Genomic DNA, 16315 nt, shown 5'->3' on the forward strand with positions numbered 1-16315 from the left:
ACTTCTACCCAAGGTACTGTATAAAGTTTTGGCAAGTTCCACATAAGGAGTAGTGCAAGGTTTTGGGTAACCTCACTGGTGTATTAATTTCCTGTTGCTGCCGTAACAAATTACCAACAAGCTCTGAGGGAAGATTCCATTTCCTTGCCTTTCTCAGCTTCTAGGGCAGCCGTGGGCAAACTACGGCCCGCAGAGCCTAAAGAGCGGGGGGTTCTCTTGCTCTCCCCTCCGCTCCTTTACTTTGAATTTATATTAGTTCACACAAACACTCCATCCATGCTTTTGTTCCGGCCCTCCCGTCCAGTTTAAGAACCCATTGTGGCCCTCGAGTCAAAAAGTTTGCCCACCCCTGTCTAGGGGCTGTCTGTATCCTTGGCTTATGGCCCCTTCCTCCACCTTAACAGCACATCGATCTCTGCTTCCATCATCACTTATTTCTGTTCTTTAGATCCCCCTCCATCTCACTCTCAGGATACTTGTGATTTACTTGATGGACCACCCAGATCACCTTCCCATTTCAAAATATTTAATCACATCTGCAAAGTCCTTTTTGCCATGTAAGGTAAAGACTAGTAGGAACAGAATGTCTGCCTATTCCTTACCCAAGGGCTCTTAGCAGACTAAATGTGCGTGTATAATCTGCTTCTAGAAATTGGATTTAACTTGCACTAGTGAATTCTTCCCTAAAAGAGGTTTTATTCTTAGTAAGATTTAAGGGACATTACATTGGTGGTCTGACTGGAGGGCTTTTTCCCTAGTCTTAGAGTGAGGGATAGTAATTAGGAAATTTTGCACACCAGGATCAGGGCAAGTGGTATAACTGATGTAAAGGTGAGAACAGCACACAGTGGAAAGTATGATGACTTTGGAGCCCAGCTCTGCCATTAATATTGTTACCTTGGGGCAGGGAGGGGGATAGTTAAGGTGTTTGAACCAGTGTTAGGTGCTTTTGAGTTTGTTTTTTAAATAGATGGCATAGGCAGCTTGAGAAGAGATTGTGTGTGACAAACCTAAAAATAAAATGTAGCAATAAAATAGGTGCTGTATGATTCTGATACCAATTCAGTTTTGGCTTCTAGATATGTTCTTCACTAAGCCTCAGCTATGTTTACAGCACCAGTAATTGGCTAAGAATTTTAAATAAATACAGTGAAATATACTAGCTGCACCAACACATAGGAAACAGTTGTATACAGAGATGACAGCAACAAAAATGGCATCACTGACTCACACACATGGAAACTAGGGAGCTTTATTGGTTACATATTGTGCTGCAGAGCCAACAGACAGCATTAGAGCCAGAGGATACATGCAGACAGGCAGCTTCAACTATACACATGCACCCAAGGAGCCCTGAGTCACTGCTCATGGCTTTGCCCTGGTTTCCAGCGACAGGGTTCCGGCCTCCTTGGTCCCATGCTTGGAGCAGGAATGTAGAAGCTGCTGCACCTAGACTCCAAGGGCCAGGGGAGAGGCCCGAGCACCTGCCTGAGCAAGTAAGTGTGGACCAACAGATAATGTAATAGCAGTTTTTGAGGGCTACTTCCCTAGCCCTCCCAATCTTTAAAATACAAAAAAATAGACTTTATTCTCTTAAAAATACATTCCATTCAGTACATTGTTCTGAGCTGTGAAGCAGCAGGAAAATAGGGCCCCTTTCCTATGATCTTGGATATGAGGCTTTGAGGAGAACCCTGTCCCCCACTCAGGATATTCAAAAGATAATCCCTAAAAGCAGCTCTTCCAAAGCAGTCTTGAACAACCCAAAACAAAACAAAAAACCACGCCAAAAAAGGCAGCTAGGGACCAGACCAGAGGCTGGGTCCCTGTTCCTTTATTGGAAAGTGGTAGCACTTGGCACTAACCCACTAAATTTAATGAACTTAAAACTGCTCCAGGATGACAAGTCCAAGATCAATATAGACCCCCTCACACCCCATGAGAGAGGGATGATTTATGTGCAATCTTGCCTGTGGACAAGGTTGGAATCCTTGGCCCCACTGCAAATCCCTGTAACCCACATTATAACTGTTTCATTGCCACTCAAAAGCAAGAACAGCCACTGCTTCCTTTTGCCCATGTCCCTGCAGCTTTCTCCAGTTGTTCTTAATACCAGAACGGCAAGAGACAGGTGAGAGCAGGTACTTCCTCCAGCAAAGCAGCTCTGGAGAGCCAGGTTCCCCACCTCACTAGGACCCTCCCACAACTACATACCTGCCAGGAAAATTGAAAGTTCGAGCTAAGCTGCAGAAAAGGCCTGTCATAAAGTGGGTTTATTGGCTGGGACAGGGAATATTTGGCTTGATTAGAGAACTATTCAACTACCAGGTCTCCCTTTTATTTGGATGTTTCTCCCAGAAACCCTGATGGTGAGGCCTGGGACCAGATGGTCTCACCTAGGTTGCTTTTCAAAAACGTGTCTTCCAACTTTGGAATCTGAGAGCCAGCCTTGCCAGCCATTTGAAGCCTAAGATAACTGAGCCTATAGCCTTCACAGGCTATTACAAATGGTATTTTCTGTAATGCTGAGGCCATTTCTTTAAAATCTATTTTTCAGCAGTTCTAGAAAATGTGCAGATGAAACAAAATATCCTGAAATAACTGGTACAATCAAACCTTATTGCACTCAGATTTTAAGATAGCCGCCCCAGCAAGAGTATCGGAGCTGTCCCTCTTCCACACAGCATTTTGGGTCGCGGCAGATGTTGATGTTGCTGAAATGTGAAAAGATCCAGACTTTGGCACCAGGAGCTACAGCACCAGAATCCAGGGCTCCAGTGCCCAAGATGAGAATTATCAGCGAGAACTTTGAAGGCATGGCTTGGCACTCATGTTTCTACCAGCAGAGAAGAGCCACAGACTTTCCCAGACTCTTAGTTGACCACCAATAGAAGTCAGTCAGTTTCCTTTGGACTGTCAGGGTTGCCAACCAGTGAAGAACGGTAGGGAGGCTATAAGTGAGAGGTTGCAGCCTTGAGAAAGCTAGTTTCTGGCTGGTAACCCAGGAGAAGCCAGTAGGAAAGGTTTTGAAAATTGCATCTAAAGTTGAACATCTGAGGCAGCAATGTGCAGTAAAGGCAAGCATCATGACTCTGCCTTTAGATTGGCAAAACTCCAGAAAATGGAAATGGAAGAACATTCCTGTCCCTGAAAGGACGGTAGGTGCTCCCCAAGCCGCCTGCACTGCCAAGTCTGATGCAGACATGGGGATGAACACTGATTCCCACACTGAGTAAAGGCAGAAAAGATGACTCAGGAAGCATGAAACAGGAGACACACCAACTGGGAAGTGCAAGCAGGAGATATTGTATGGCATCGGTGCCAAGAAGGGCTGCATAGATCATCAATCTCACCATTTTACAGACTGGAAAAATGAAGCCAATGGAGCTTCTCTGAGCTTAACCTCACGATTGAAAGGGCCCAGGAAAACCATCAAAGGACACATTCCCCAAACCCATTTGGATGACTGACAGGTTACAAAATCAAGAATCACACCATCACCACCCAGTGGCATGATGGAAAAAGAAGGATCTTAGAATGCCAGATTTAGGAACCTTAGAAACCATTTCAAATAATTCATTTTATAGATAGGGAAACTGAGGCAAAGTACAAAGCCATTAAGAAAATCTAGCTTTCCTGACTCCTACTCTAATGCTCTTTCACTATGACGGAAGTGTCTGCTTCATAAAGGTAGCCTTTGAAAGGGGATCCCTTTTTTGAACTGAATGCTATAGAAATAGCAGTGTCAAGATTATGTGGTTCTTTTTAACTTCCCCATGTGAATGGTAAAGGAAACGAATCAGTTTTTATTTATGTGGCTTCCTGAAAAGTTTGCTGCATTCTGAATTGTATAAATCTGGGGCCCTTGATGGGCATGTGTTACCTTTCCTCCCATGAAGTCATCATGATAGTTGGTTTGCAGGAATCATGGGCCCACTTCTGTAGGAATGCATCAGCTTGGTAAAGTGCGATACCTCCTCCCTAGGGGATGGAAGAGGAGGAACAAAGTCCAGGCCTTTCATGGAGCTACTGCTTTGTGGAGAGACTAATGGGAAAGTGCTTCTTCCTGTCCACTTTCCCCTTTGCTGGGCGCTTCCTAGAAGGCAGAGTATGCTGGGTCAGGCCCAGTTTAGTCTGGGAATATTCCGAAGGTGGAAACAAAGTCAGCGTGAAGTCTCCAGCCACAGAAGCAGGCAATGCCAGTAGCATTATTGGTGCCCAGGGAAGGAGATGAATGAGGTTTGTGCACTTCCAGGTGCCTTTGGAAGGAGAGCTGAGGTCAGGGGAGGGATGATGTCATTCCAATAGGTGGGCAGGTACCTGTGTGCTCTGCCCCCAGAAAACAGTGGCCAGCAAGGGGCCAGGTCATAGTCCCATAATCCCCTAGAGGCAGCACAGACCTCTCTGGTAAAAGTCTGAGGAATTCCAAAGGGGAAGGAATGGAAGCTCCCTAAATGGAGCTGACGGCTGGTAAGTCTTTAGTGTCGGTACTTAGGTCCCTAGGGCAGACAGGGAGTGAACTGGATGTGGTGAGGAGACCAAGAAATCAGAACATTAACTGCGTGGAAGGGGCTATTGTGTGGTGAGGATATAAGGAGTTTCTATATCATTCCCTATTTGTGGCCAGAGTGGCCGATTCTACTGGGAACAGGGCAGGGACAAGGAGAGAGGACTCATGCATCAATCAGGGAAGGCTGGGCCTGGGTGACTGTCCAGCCTGTAGTTTCTGATCTCCATTGGCCACCTGGCAAAAAGGACCTGAGCCACAGCCTGGCTCTCTGCCACAATCTCCCAGCCAAGGCCTCGTGTCTAGCCCAGTTAACTGGCCCGGGATCCTTCATAGGATGGGAAGGTGGAAGAGCTGAGCAGGAGCAGAGGACACAGCAGACCTCACCCGGCTGGCTCAGTTTTCCTCAGCACAGGGCCTGGTTGGTCGTAACCGCTCCTCAGCCTGTACTTGCCCAGGCTCTGACAGCCCCTGCTTCACGGGCAGTTCAGGCCGTTCCACGGAGCTATGTGGTCGCCTGTAGACATTGAGTGTGCAGTCATCGCCTTCCTCCTGTGCCAACAGATGACAAAAGTGAGATGTGGAAGACAATATAGTGAGTAACAAAGATACCCTCACTCCCTATCCCTATATCCCAGTGGTCCCTCTCCAGCCTGGCAGAGGGAGATCTAGCCCAGACAGACCAGCAAAGACAGGTCAATATAAAAGTTCCTTGGAAATCAGAGTAGATTGCAAACTCCAATCTGCTAGGAACTCCTGGGGGATACTGGGGAGTTCACAAGTGAACAGGAGCCCTACAGAGTACAGGGCCAGGAATGGGGCCATGGGGGTGGTATCCTTAAGTAGTAGCCATGAAGACTGCATGCTTCTCAGGGTGAGAGCCATTTCCTAGGTGGGTAAGCAGGAAGTATGCTGAAACAGAAGCTGGACAGCTCTTTCCCACCAATAAGTCACATGCCTTCCCCTTTATATGCCATATCCTATCTCTCCTCATCACACCCTTCATCATATCTCAGAGAGCTAGACACCCATCTTTCACTCCACTGCTCTTCTACCAGACTTCTGCCTTGTTAATGTTTTGCTTTGGTGCTCCAAAGCAAATGAAGATCAAAGGATACAAGTATGAGTGAGAAAGGGTGGCAGGGTACAAAGAAGAGTGGACTTAGAGATAGGAATCCTGGATTCAAATCTTAGTTCTTCCAGTATTTCCCTTGGGTGGCCTTGGATAAGGCGCTTTCTGTCTCTGACCTTCAGTTTCTAATTCTGAAAAAATGGAGATAAAACCTGCTTACAGCTGTTGGAGAAACTGAATGAGCTAAGTAGTTGGAGAAGTGCTTTGTCAAGTGTTAAAATCTATCTTCTATATATATATGCCTAAGCAACCGTTCGACCAGTAGCTATGACACACACTGACCAACAGGGGGCAGACAACGCACAGGCATGGGAACATGGAACAGACTGATGAATCTCAGAGGGAAGGGGGGAGGGGGAAGGGAGGGAAGAGATTAACCAAAGATCTTACATGCATACTAGAGGCCTAGTGCACAGATTCATGCACCGGTGGGGTCCCTCAGCCTGGCCTGTGGGGATTGGACCAAAACCAGTAGTCTGACATCCCTGAGGGGTCCCAGATAGTGAGAGGGCACAGGCCAGGCCAAGGGACCCCACCGGTGCACGAATCTGTGCACTAGGCCTCTAGTATAGTCATAATGTCTAGATCCAAAATGTCATCATCACAGGCTCCAACATCTAAAAGATACTCCCAGTGGCTTCCCCTTCAAATGCTGTTCTGACAGTCTGACCCTCAAATGAGGAGGAGCTTCTGGATTTATTTATCTTGTAATGAGCTACAGGGACCAGTCCTACCTTCAGACTGACGATATAATGGGCTTGACAGGTATCTGGGGCAAAAAGATGCTCAGGCATAAAGCCTATAAAGTAGGCCCATTGTAAGCCCTAGCTCTCTTCATCCACTAGATCAGGGGTGGGGAATGTTCGGCCCACGGGCTGTATAAGGCCGCCAAATCACTTTGGCCCTGCCAAGACATTACAGGTGAGTTAAATGTTTGACTAAATATAGAAGGTTAATTTTTAGGTTAATAATTTTCATGGCCCTCAAATGATGTTATAAATATCCAAATAGCCCTAGGCAGAAAAAAGGTTCCCCACCCCTGCCCTATATGCTAGCAGCTGGCAAAGATCCTCTGTCTGAAATGAGGCGCCAGGAATTCGTCCCGGCTCCGTCTCTGCTCGCAGAAAGGGCCTGGGCGTCCTTGCTCAGAGCCTCCCTGCAGCTGTGCCTTGTTTCTCGGTGCTGCTCTGTGGAGCCAGAAGGGGTGCTCCTTTGGCGACTCTGGCCTCCTTTCTTGAGGCCTGCACACATGGAGGCCAACAGGAGACCAACTGGAAAAGGGTTTTTGGAAAGTCATGCCTTTCTCAAGGTACTTCATTGTTTAAGGGCAAACCTGCCTTAATTTCAAGTTATCTGAGCTACCCTGTTTCCCAGCCCCATGGTCTCCATAATCCTGAGTCACACAAGCCAGGAAAAAGGGGGCAAAGGGAAGGGGAAAGGGGCGGCTGAAGTGGGGAAAGAAGTGGGACTTACCATGCCTGCCACATGGTTCCAAACCGCAGCCGTGACAGCATCTCCCACCCGATTCCGGCGAGTGAGCATCTCTGACACAGTGAGGCTACTTTGGGTCCTTCTAGAAGAGAGCTCAGGGGCATCCCCTGGGTTTCCTACCCTTCGAGCACCCTGCTCCAAAAGGTAAGACCTGGGCTGTTCAAGGTCTGAATAGTCTGTAGAAGACCTCTGGGTGTAGGCATTGGTAGACACCACATTTTTACCTATCTGAGTTGGGGGGTCTTCTAAAGAGTTCAAATCTCGCCTGCTCTTCCAGGCATTCCGCACAGTGACATGCCTGGCCTCTGAAGGGCTCACCTCTGAAGGGGCACTATGGCCTTTCCACCTGATTGTCTCTGCAGGGGGTGCGTGGTTATTCCTCTCCACCAGATCCGATGGCTTGATTATAATGCTGCTCCGAGAGACCACTGTTTCAGGCCTGTTCTTCAGGGACCCATCTCCCATTCTTTCAGCCTCTGTGAACTGTAAGGTGATGTCATGTTTGTGAATGGAGAGCTCAAAGGGGGAGTTGACATGGTTGCTCACTGATGTGAGGTCTGGTGGCCCAACCTGGATATTGCTGGTGGATGTGTGCCTCTCCCGCGGGGCCTCACCTGGGGCGGCTCTTGGGCTGCTGCTGCTACTGCTGTCAGAGGGATAGATCGTAATGCTGCTTGTCACTTTGTTTGGTCCTGGTTTGGAGGTGGATGTCTGTTTCTCCAATGTGGCCTCGGTTCCAGACCCTCCCATGATTTTTTTCACATCTTTATCAATGATGACAGGTTTAATGACAGCTCTGGACCGCAAGGCCTCTCTGGGACTGAAGGGCCTTTGACTTTTTACTCCAGCACCATTGGCCTCTGGGAATTCCACAGTATTGGTGGAGGCTCTGACAGGTTTCACAGATTCATTTTCTGTCCCGACATCTTTATTGTCCTCCGACAGGGCAGTCCTAAGGCCCCCTCGGGATTTGGCCGTTTCTCTAGAGTTGGGCTGTTTGTGCTCTGGCTCTGGGGTGATAGTTGTGTTTACCAATTTGGCGGTAACAAGAGACGACATGTCCATGTCATCATCTGAGTCTGGCTTCTCTCTGCCACTAGATTTGATGACTCGACACCTTAGGGCCTCATGCTGACTGCTATCTTCCATCACAACTGCTACAGGTTGATCAACTCCTTTATTTGGGGTTGAAAAACCCTGAAGGATGTTCTCTTGGCTTCTGGAGCTATAAGGATACTTTGATGAAAGTGGAGCCTTGGAATTGGAAGAACTGGTATCAGCCTCTGGGCCATTGGCAGCCTTTTTGCCCTTGGAGAGCCCTTCTGAGGAAGATCTTCGAGATGAGGCCAGAGCGCCAATGGCCTTAGAACTGCCAGAGTCTGCGGCCTGAGTTACTTGGCTTCCATTGCTAGGCGCCTGCCCCCTCTTGCCAAAGAGGGCCTCAGTGGAGGTGTCAGAAGCCTTGTCAGCTCTACACAATATGTCATTGGGAATAGGTCCATGGGTGGCATCACTAAATGTCCGTGTTGTCTTCTCTACTTTTCCCTTCAACCCACTCTCGGTGCCTGGCTTGGGAGTACCCCTCCAAACTTTATTGTGCTCCTGAGCAGCTGGAGGGTAGCGGCTAAGCACTGATGGCTGCTCCCTGGACTTCTTCCCTTCACTCTGAGAGGAGCCAGATGCAAATCGATCTTCAGTTCTCTTTGTCTCCTGAGTCCCACTATCTGTACCTGCCCCTATGTGGGAAGCTTTGGCTGCCCTCCTGTTCGTGAAACCGGGAGAGGAAACCTGCCGGTTGCTCAGAGAATAGTTTTCATTGTTAAGAGCAAACTCCCTGTTTCGGTGCCTTTCCCGCTTATGCTGCGGGGACAGTTCCCGAGATGTGTGCTTAGACACAGATGCCTCACTCCCGTGGCCTCTAAACTTAGTCCTCTCGTGCCTGCCTTTGCTAGACAAGAAAGCATCTTCCCCTTCCACCTCCCCATTCTCTAATTCTTTCTGTTTCTTGATTTGTAGCTTTATCTCCTCCAACTGGCTGGCTAAGAGTTTGTTTTTATTTTGTTCACTTAGGTAATTATCCTGAAGGTCATTATTTTTGGCCCTCATTTTCTTAAGCTCTTCTTCCAAAGATTCAAAATGTTTGATTTGTGTCTTAAGTTTCTCAATCTCTTGGTTAAGGTCTTTGACTTTATTGTCTTCCTGATTTCGGTTCTTTTCATTTTCAGATTTATTTCTTGTTTCATTCTCTACCTGCTTTAGATAGTCCAGAGTGCCCTTCCTTCTTGATTCTTTGGATGGCAGTGTGGAAGAGATACCGTCCTCAATCCGCAGGTCATTCCTTTCCAGAAGATTAGAAGCATTCCTTGTATAATCTCGGTTCATTTTTTTGTTCTGCTCCAGTTTTTGAGTGAGCTCTTTTATAAGTTTCTCATTTTCTTTCTCCTTTTCATTCAGGTATTTTCTCTCACTTACAAAGCTCAGAGTTAATGATTTCAGCTTTTCTAACTCTGACACTAAACTCTGCTCAGTTTTATCTAGGCGGTCCTCAGAAGACTCCAGTTCTTTCACTTTGACCCTGAGCATTTCCAGCTCAGAGGAGATTTTCTTTGTCAGGTTTCTCTCCTCATTCAGGCTCAAACAGAGTTGGGTACAGTCATTCTTACTCCTGCTAAAGGCCTCCTCTAGCTTTTCCAGTTCGGCCATTCGTTTCTGAAGCCGCTCAATCTCAGATTTCAGCTCCCGGGTGAGGTTTTCCTCCTCTTCAAGTTTCTCCTTCATCAGCTGACACAGGTCCTCTGCTTTCTTAATTTCCTCATCTTTGCCTTCGATTCTCAGCACTCGCTGCCGCAGCACTTCAATCTCAGCCAGCAAGCTGGAGTTGCTGCCTTCTGCCTGAATCACCTTGTCCTGCAGATCCAGGAGCTCATCCTCTGCTTTTTGGAGGTTTTTTGTGGCTTCTTCCAACTCATCAAGGCGGCGGCTTAGACTCTGTAACTTAAACCGCAGGTGGCGGCTGGAGGCAGTATCCTTGTAGTTTGTAAACTCAGCCATGTCTACTGCCAGCCAGTGTGAACTCCAAGAGGCATCCAATTCCACTCGAGGGGATGAGAAATGGTTACCTTTCTTTTGGCATCCACAACCTTCTTTGGCAGCTGGAGACCATTATCACTCTACAGAAGGAAAACATGAAGCATGTCAGGCAGTAAATATAAAATCTGCACGTCAGCTCTCAAATGTGCTTCTTGTGCCTAAAACATAGCAGGTCCTCTAATTGGAATAAACCTACAGGATAAGGTTCTTTATGGTTGATAATGAACTGATATATAGTTTCAGCCTAATGAAGAATTCCACCAGCGCCCTGGCCAGGGTGGCTCAGTTGGTGGGAGTGTGGTCCCCTACACCAAAAGGGTTGCGGGTTCGATTCCCAGTCATCATACATACAAAGGTTGCAGGTTCAAACCCTGGTTGGGGCACTTTCCAGAGGCAACCAAAAAATAAATAAATAATAAATAAATAATAAATAAATAAAAAGAATGCCTCCAGGCAATGTGGCAAAAAGACACAGAAGAATGCCTCATTTCCCATGAGAAAATCTTCACCATTTGCCATCTTCATAATCTCAGGAAAGTCATTAGTTTTTCTATAAATCATTACATAAACAGCCTGGGTTTTACTTGGTTGTAAAATCAGGATAATGATCCCTACCATCTCTCTCCCCAGTACTGTTCTGAGATAATGCATGGAAAGTTCTTGCTAGCAAAGCAGTAAACAATCCTAAGAATGTTAAGAACTATAGTTTCAGGGAAAGAAGCAGACTAGTGGGAAAAAAATCACCTTATTGACACAGGAAGATAACAGGACCTGGGTTCTATTAAGGCAGAAAGGGAAGCTAGTATACTTAGAGAATGAGAGGTCTAGGATGACTTGCTCTCACTGAGAAGCTAACCCAAAAATGGTCTCAGCCTGGTAATATCCCTGGTAAACCTACCAGAGGTAAACAAAAATAGTCTGGAAAGAGATCCCTACCGAGTTCACACAAGAGTCCCACTGATAAAGTCCTGCTGAACCTGAGTCTGCAAGTCCAAACCACAAAACACATAAGGACCACTCTTATTATGACTGAACAAAAGAGGTTTACACCAATAAGAATCAAAGTAAGATAGGCTACAGATCATAAATTAAGTACATTCAAATCTTTAGTCATAAAAGAAGGAATCAAAAACAGGAGACAATAACAAGATTCTATCAACGAAGATCAGGGGGTTTTTAAATTAACCAAATAAAATTTGCTAGAAATGTAAAGAAAAATAGTAAATAGATGCTAATGAAAAGTACAGTGGTTAAGAAGAGATATGAGGAAATTACAAAAGGCAGCACATAATTAAAGATAGAAAAAGAGAACGAGAGGTTAATAGATAAGGAGAAATACAAAAAAGGTCCAAAAATGACAAAGTTTAATAAGTAGTACAAAAGGAAGGGACAGATAGAATGGGGGGAGGCAATTTATAAAGAGCTACTAAGAAATTTCATGAGCTGATAAAAGATATGCAATGGAGCTCGGCCGTCATGGCTTAGTGGTTGAGCATTGACCTATGAACCAAGAGGTTACGGTTTGATTCCTAGTCAGGGCACATGCCCAGGTTGCGGGCTCAATTCCCAGTGTTGGGCGTGCAGGAGGCAGCCAATCAATGATTCTCATCATTGATGTTTCTATCTCTCCCTCTCCCTTCCTCTCTGAAATCAGTAAAAATATTTTTAAATTAAATAAAATAAAAAGATATGCAATGGAGCCTCATATTCAGGAAGCAAAATCTCAACCAAAAATAAATCTGTGCCTAGTTGAGAAGGAAAGGAAACTAAAAACCTAAATGTTTATTAACAGACCCTCACTGAAAAAACTATTTCTGATGTACTTCAGAACACAGAAACTGATCACTTAAGGAAGGCATGAGATGGAAGAAGGAATGGTAAGTAAATAAATTTAACCCAAACAAGCACTGAATCAGTTAATAACAAAAATTAATTGGGTGGGAGGGACAGGATAAAATCAAAGTGGAACTAAAATAATGGACAATAATAATATGTAAGTCAGAAAGAAATCAGATTTCAAGAAAAACACTACTATTTGGTAATAGATAGTAAGCATACTGAGAAGGCATTAACAAGCAATATATAAAGAACTGCTATAATATTAACAACAAAAACTCATTTAAAAATTTTAGTATGTTTTTACTGATTTTTACATAGGAAAGGAGAGGGAAAGATAGTAACATCAATCAGCTGCCTCCTGCATGCCCCCTACTGTGGATCAAGCCCGACCCGGGCATGTGCCCTGACCAGGAATAACCAGTGGTAACTTCCTGGTGCATGGGACCATGCTAATCCACTGAGCCACCTGGACAGGCCACCTCATTTTTATTTTAATTTTAATATACTTTATTGATATTTTACAGAGAGGAAGGGAGAGGGATAGAGAGCTAGAAACATCGATGAGAGAGAAACATCGATCAGCTGCCTCCTGCACACCTCCCACTGGGGATGTGCCCGCAACCAAGGTACGTGCCCTTGACCGGAATCCAACCCGGGACCCTTCAGTCCTCAGGCCGACGCTCTATCCACTGAGCCAAACCGGGTTCGGCCAGGCCACCTCGTTTTTAAATGGTCAAAGGACTTGAATGAAAATTTCTCCAAAGATGATATCCAAATGGCAACAAGCATTAAAAAAACATGCTCAACATCACCTAATCATTCAGGAAATGCAAATCAAAACCACAATGAGCCCAGCTAGTGTGGCTCAGAGGTTGAGCGTTGACCCATGAAGTCATGGTTCGACTGCCATTCAGGGCACATCCCAGGTCGGGCTCAATCCCCACTGAGAGGCTTGCAGGAGGCCAATCAATGTTTCTACCTATCCCTCTCCCTGCCTCTCTCTAAAATCAATAAAAATATTTTTTTAAAAAACAAAAACACAATAGAAATCACTTCACACCCACTAGGATGTAGCCAAGTGTTGGTAAGGATGTGGAGAAATTGGAATCTTCGTACACTGTTAGCGGGAAAATAAAATGGTACAGCTACTATTTTTTACCACAATAAAAAAAAATTTAAGGCAGTAAAGAAGTAAAAGTCATAGAGAAGGTAGGGCAGACTTCCAGTTTCAGGTCCAGCATGTGAGCAGCCTAGAAGTCATCACTTCGAACAAAATGAAAATCAGTAACTCTTCTGAGGTCTACCTGAGAACTGAGGTCACAGAGAAAAACTCTTCCCCCGAAAATTAGACAAGTAGATTCAGAAAAATCACAATTTTCCACAGTGGAAACCTCCATGGGAACTAGTACCAGGGTAAAAAAACCTAAACGGCAACTGACAATTGCTGAAGCTCAGTGTGGACAACTGAGAGTTTAAAAAAGCTCTCAGTAGGTGATAAAACCCCAATAGGTTAGGCCCATGGTCGGCAAACTGCGGCTTGTGAGCCACATGCAGCCCTTTGGCCCCTTGAGTGTGGCTCTTCCACAAGATACCACAGCCTGGGCGAGTCTATTTTGAAGAAGTGGCGTTAGAAGAAGTTTAAGTTTAAAAAATGTGGCTCTCAAAAGAAATTTCAATCGTTGTACTGTTGATGTTTGGCTCTGTTGACTAATGAGTTTGCTGACCACTGGGTTAGAGGCTCCCCCTTTTAACCATTTCATTTCTCTCTCCCTAAAAATTAACCAAAACATATTTTAAAACACACACACACACACCACAAAGCTCAGAACACCAAGCAGGATAAAAGTCAAAAAGAAAAAAAAAAAAAACCAACACCTAGGCGTATCATATTCACACTGCAGAAAATCAAAGATAAAAAACCTTAAAAGAAGCCAGAAGAAAAAATACCTATAGAGCAAAGGTAAAAATTACATCCAATTTCTCAGAAATCATGCAAGCAAGAGGAGAGTGGAGTGAAATATTTAAAATGTTGAGGGTGGAAAAACACACCAACCTATAATTCTTTACCCTGCAAAATAATCCTTTAAAAGTAAAGAGAAATGCTTTCTCGGACAAATAAAAACTGAGGGGATTTGTTGCCAGTAGGCCTGCCTTGAAAGAAATATTAAAATTAGTTATTCAGCCGAAACCGGTTTGGCTCAGTGGATAGAGCGTCGGCCTGCGGACTCAAGGCTCCCCGGTTCGATTCCGGTAAAGGGCATGTACCTTGGTTGCGGGCACATTCCCAGTGGGAGGTGTGCAGGAGGCAGTTGATCGATGTTTCTCTCTCATTGATGTTTCTAGCTCTCTATCCCTCTCCCTTCCTCTCTGTAAAATATCAATAAAATATATTAAAAAAAAAAAGAAGTTATTCAGTGAGAAGGAAAATTGTATAGGTCAAAAACTAAGGCCACATAAAGGAAGAGCATTAGACTAGGAATGAGTAGAAGTAAAATAGAATTTTTAATTTTTTTTAAATATATTTTATTGCTTTTTTACAGAGAGGAAAGGAGAGGGATAGAGTTAGAAACATCAATGAGAGAGAAACATTGATCAGCTGCCTCCTGCACACCTCCTGCTGGGGATGTGCCCACAACCAAGGTACATGCCCTTGACGGGAATCGAACCTGGGACCCCTCAGTCCACAGGTCGACGCTCTATCCACTGAGCCAAACCAGTTAGGGCAGAATTTTTAATTTTTAAAACTGATTTTAGAGGAAGGGGGAGAGAGAGAAACATAGATTTGTTGTTCCACTTATTTGCATTCATTGGTTGATTCTCATATGTGCCCTGATTGGGGATCAAACCCGAAACCGTGGCATATTCGGATGATGCTCTAACCAACTGAAGTACCAGGCCAGGGCCCAATTTTCCTTATCCTTAAGTGATCTAACAGATAACAGTTCAAAATAATAGCAACAATGTATCCAATGGACATAATTTACGTATAGGTGAAGTAAATGCCAGCAATGATACAAGGGATAGGAGAGAGAAATTAGGATTACTTTGTTTTTACAAGGTACTTGTATTTGAACTAACTCTAGGGCAACCATTTAAAAAAAAAGTTTAATTGATATGCTAAGAAAGGAAAGAAAATGGCACCAGATAAAATGCTCAATCAAAGTCACCAAAGGCAGAAATAAAAGACAAAAAACAAGGGCAGCAAACAAAACAGTAGTAACAAATATGGTAAATATTAATCCAACTACTTTAAACATCAATAATCTATATCAATTAAAAAAGATGGTCAGAGAGGATCAAAAATCAAGACCCAAATTGTATGTTACTTACCAAACCTCCATTTTTTAAATTTTAATGAAGACATATGGATTAAACGTAGAGGAATGGAGAAAGCTATCCCATGTTAATACTAATCAGAAGGAAGCTGGAGGAGCTCCATTAATTTCAGACAGCGCACTTCAGAGCAAGAAAAGTCATCCAGCAAAGAGGGGCATTACATAATGATAAAAGGTTCAATTCTCCAAGAAGATACAATAGTCCTTAAAATATACATGTATTTGTCTTAAAACAAGAGCATCAAAATACATGAGGCAAAAACTGACGGAACTGCAAGGAGAAATGGATGAATCCAATACTACAGTTAGAAAGTTCCATACCCTTCTATCATAAATAGACTTAGCAGACAGAAAATCAGTAGGGACATAAACTCAATCAACTGGATATGAAGGATATGGACAGATTACTACAGCAGCAGAATATACATTTCACATGGAACATTCACCAACAGAGACCACATTCTGGGCCATAAAACACACCTTAACAAAGTGAGAAGAACAGAAAGCATACACTATGCTCTCAGACCACAATAGACTTAAACTAGAAATCAATACCAGAAAAATAGCTGGGATATCCCCCAAATACTTTAAGATCAAACAACACATCGGTCAAAGAAATCTCAACATTTTTAAAATACTTTGGACTGAATGAAAAAATAAAACTATCAAAATTTGTGGGGTGTAGCAAGAGCAATATTTAGAGACAAAGTTATAGCACTGCATACATATATTAGAAAAGAATAAAGATCTACAATCAAAGACTACATCTAAAACTAGGGATTTAGGAGGGAGGGGACCATGGTTTAAGCCAGTGGTCAGCAAACCACGGCTTGCGAGCCACATGCGGCTCTTTGGCCCCTTGAGTGTGGCTCTTCCACAAAATACTACGGCCTGGCGGAGTCTATTTTGAAGAAGTGGCGT

General features: G+C 44.4%; 1 protein-coding gene across 5 annotated transcripts in view; it reads right to left on the reverse strand.

Moving 5' to 3' along the window:
- Window positions 1-1229: 1229 nt before the first annotated feature.
- The window catches only part of LUZP1 (leucine zipper protein 1), a 120788-nt gene continuing 105702 nt past the window's right edge, over window positions 1230-16315 (reverse strand). For all 5 annotated transcript variants that reach the window (XM_080655676.1, XM_080655674.1, XM_080655675.1 and 2 more), the window contains 2 exons: window positions 7113-10300; window positions 1230-5059 (listed from right to left, as the gene is read on the reverse strand). In XM_080655676.1, the coding sequence (XP_080511802.1) occupies window positions 4904-5059; window positions 7113-10181 (3225 nt within the window). In that variant the 5' untranslated portion in view covers window positions 10182-10300 and the 3' untranslated portion in view covers window positions 1230-4903. The remainder of the gene's footprint in view (window positions 5060-7112; window positions 10301-16315) is intronic.

This window comes from Plecotus auritus, assembly GCF_963455305.1.
Source record: "Plecotus auritus genome assembly, chromosome: 2".
NCBI lineage: Eukaryota > Metazoa > Chordata > Mammalia > Chiroptera > Vespertilionidae > Plecotus > Plecotus auritus.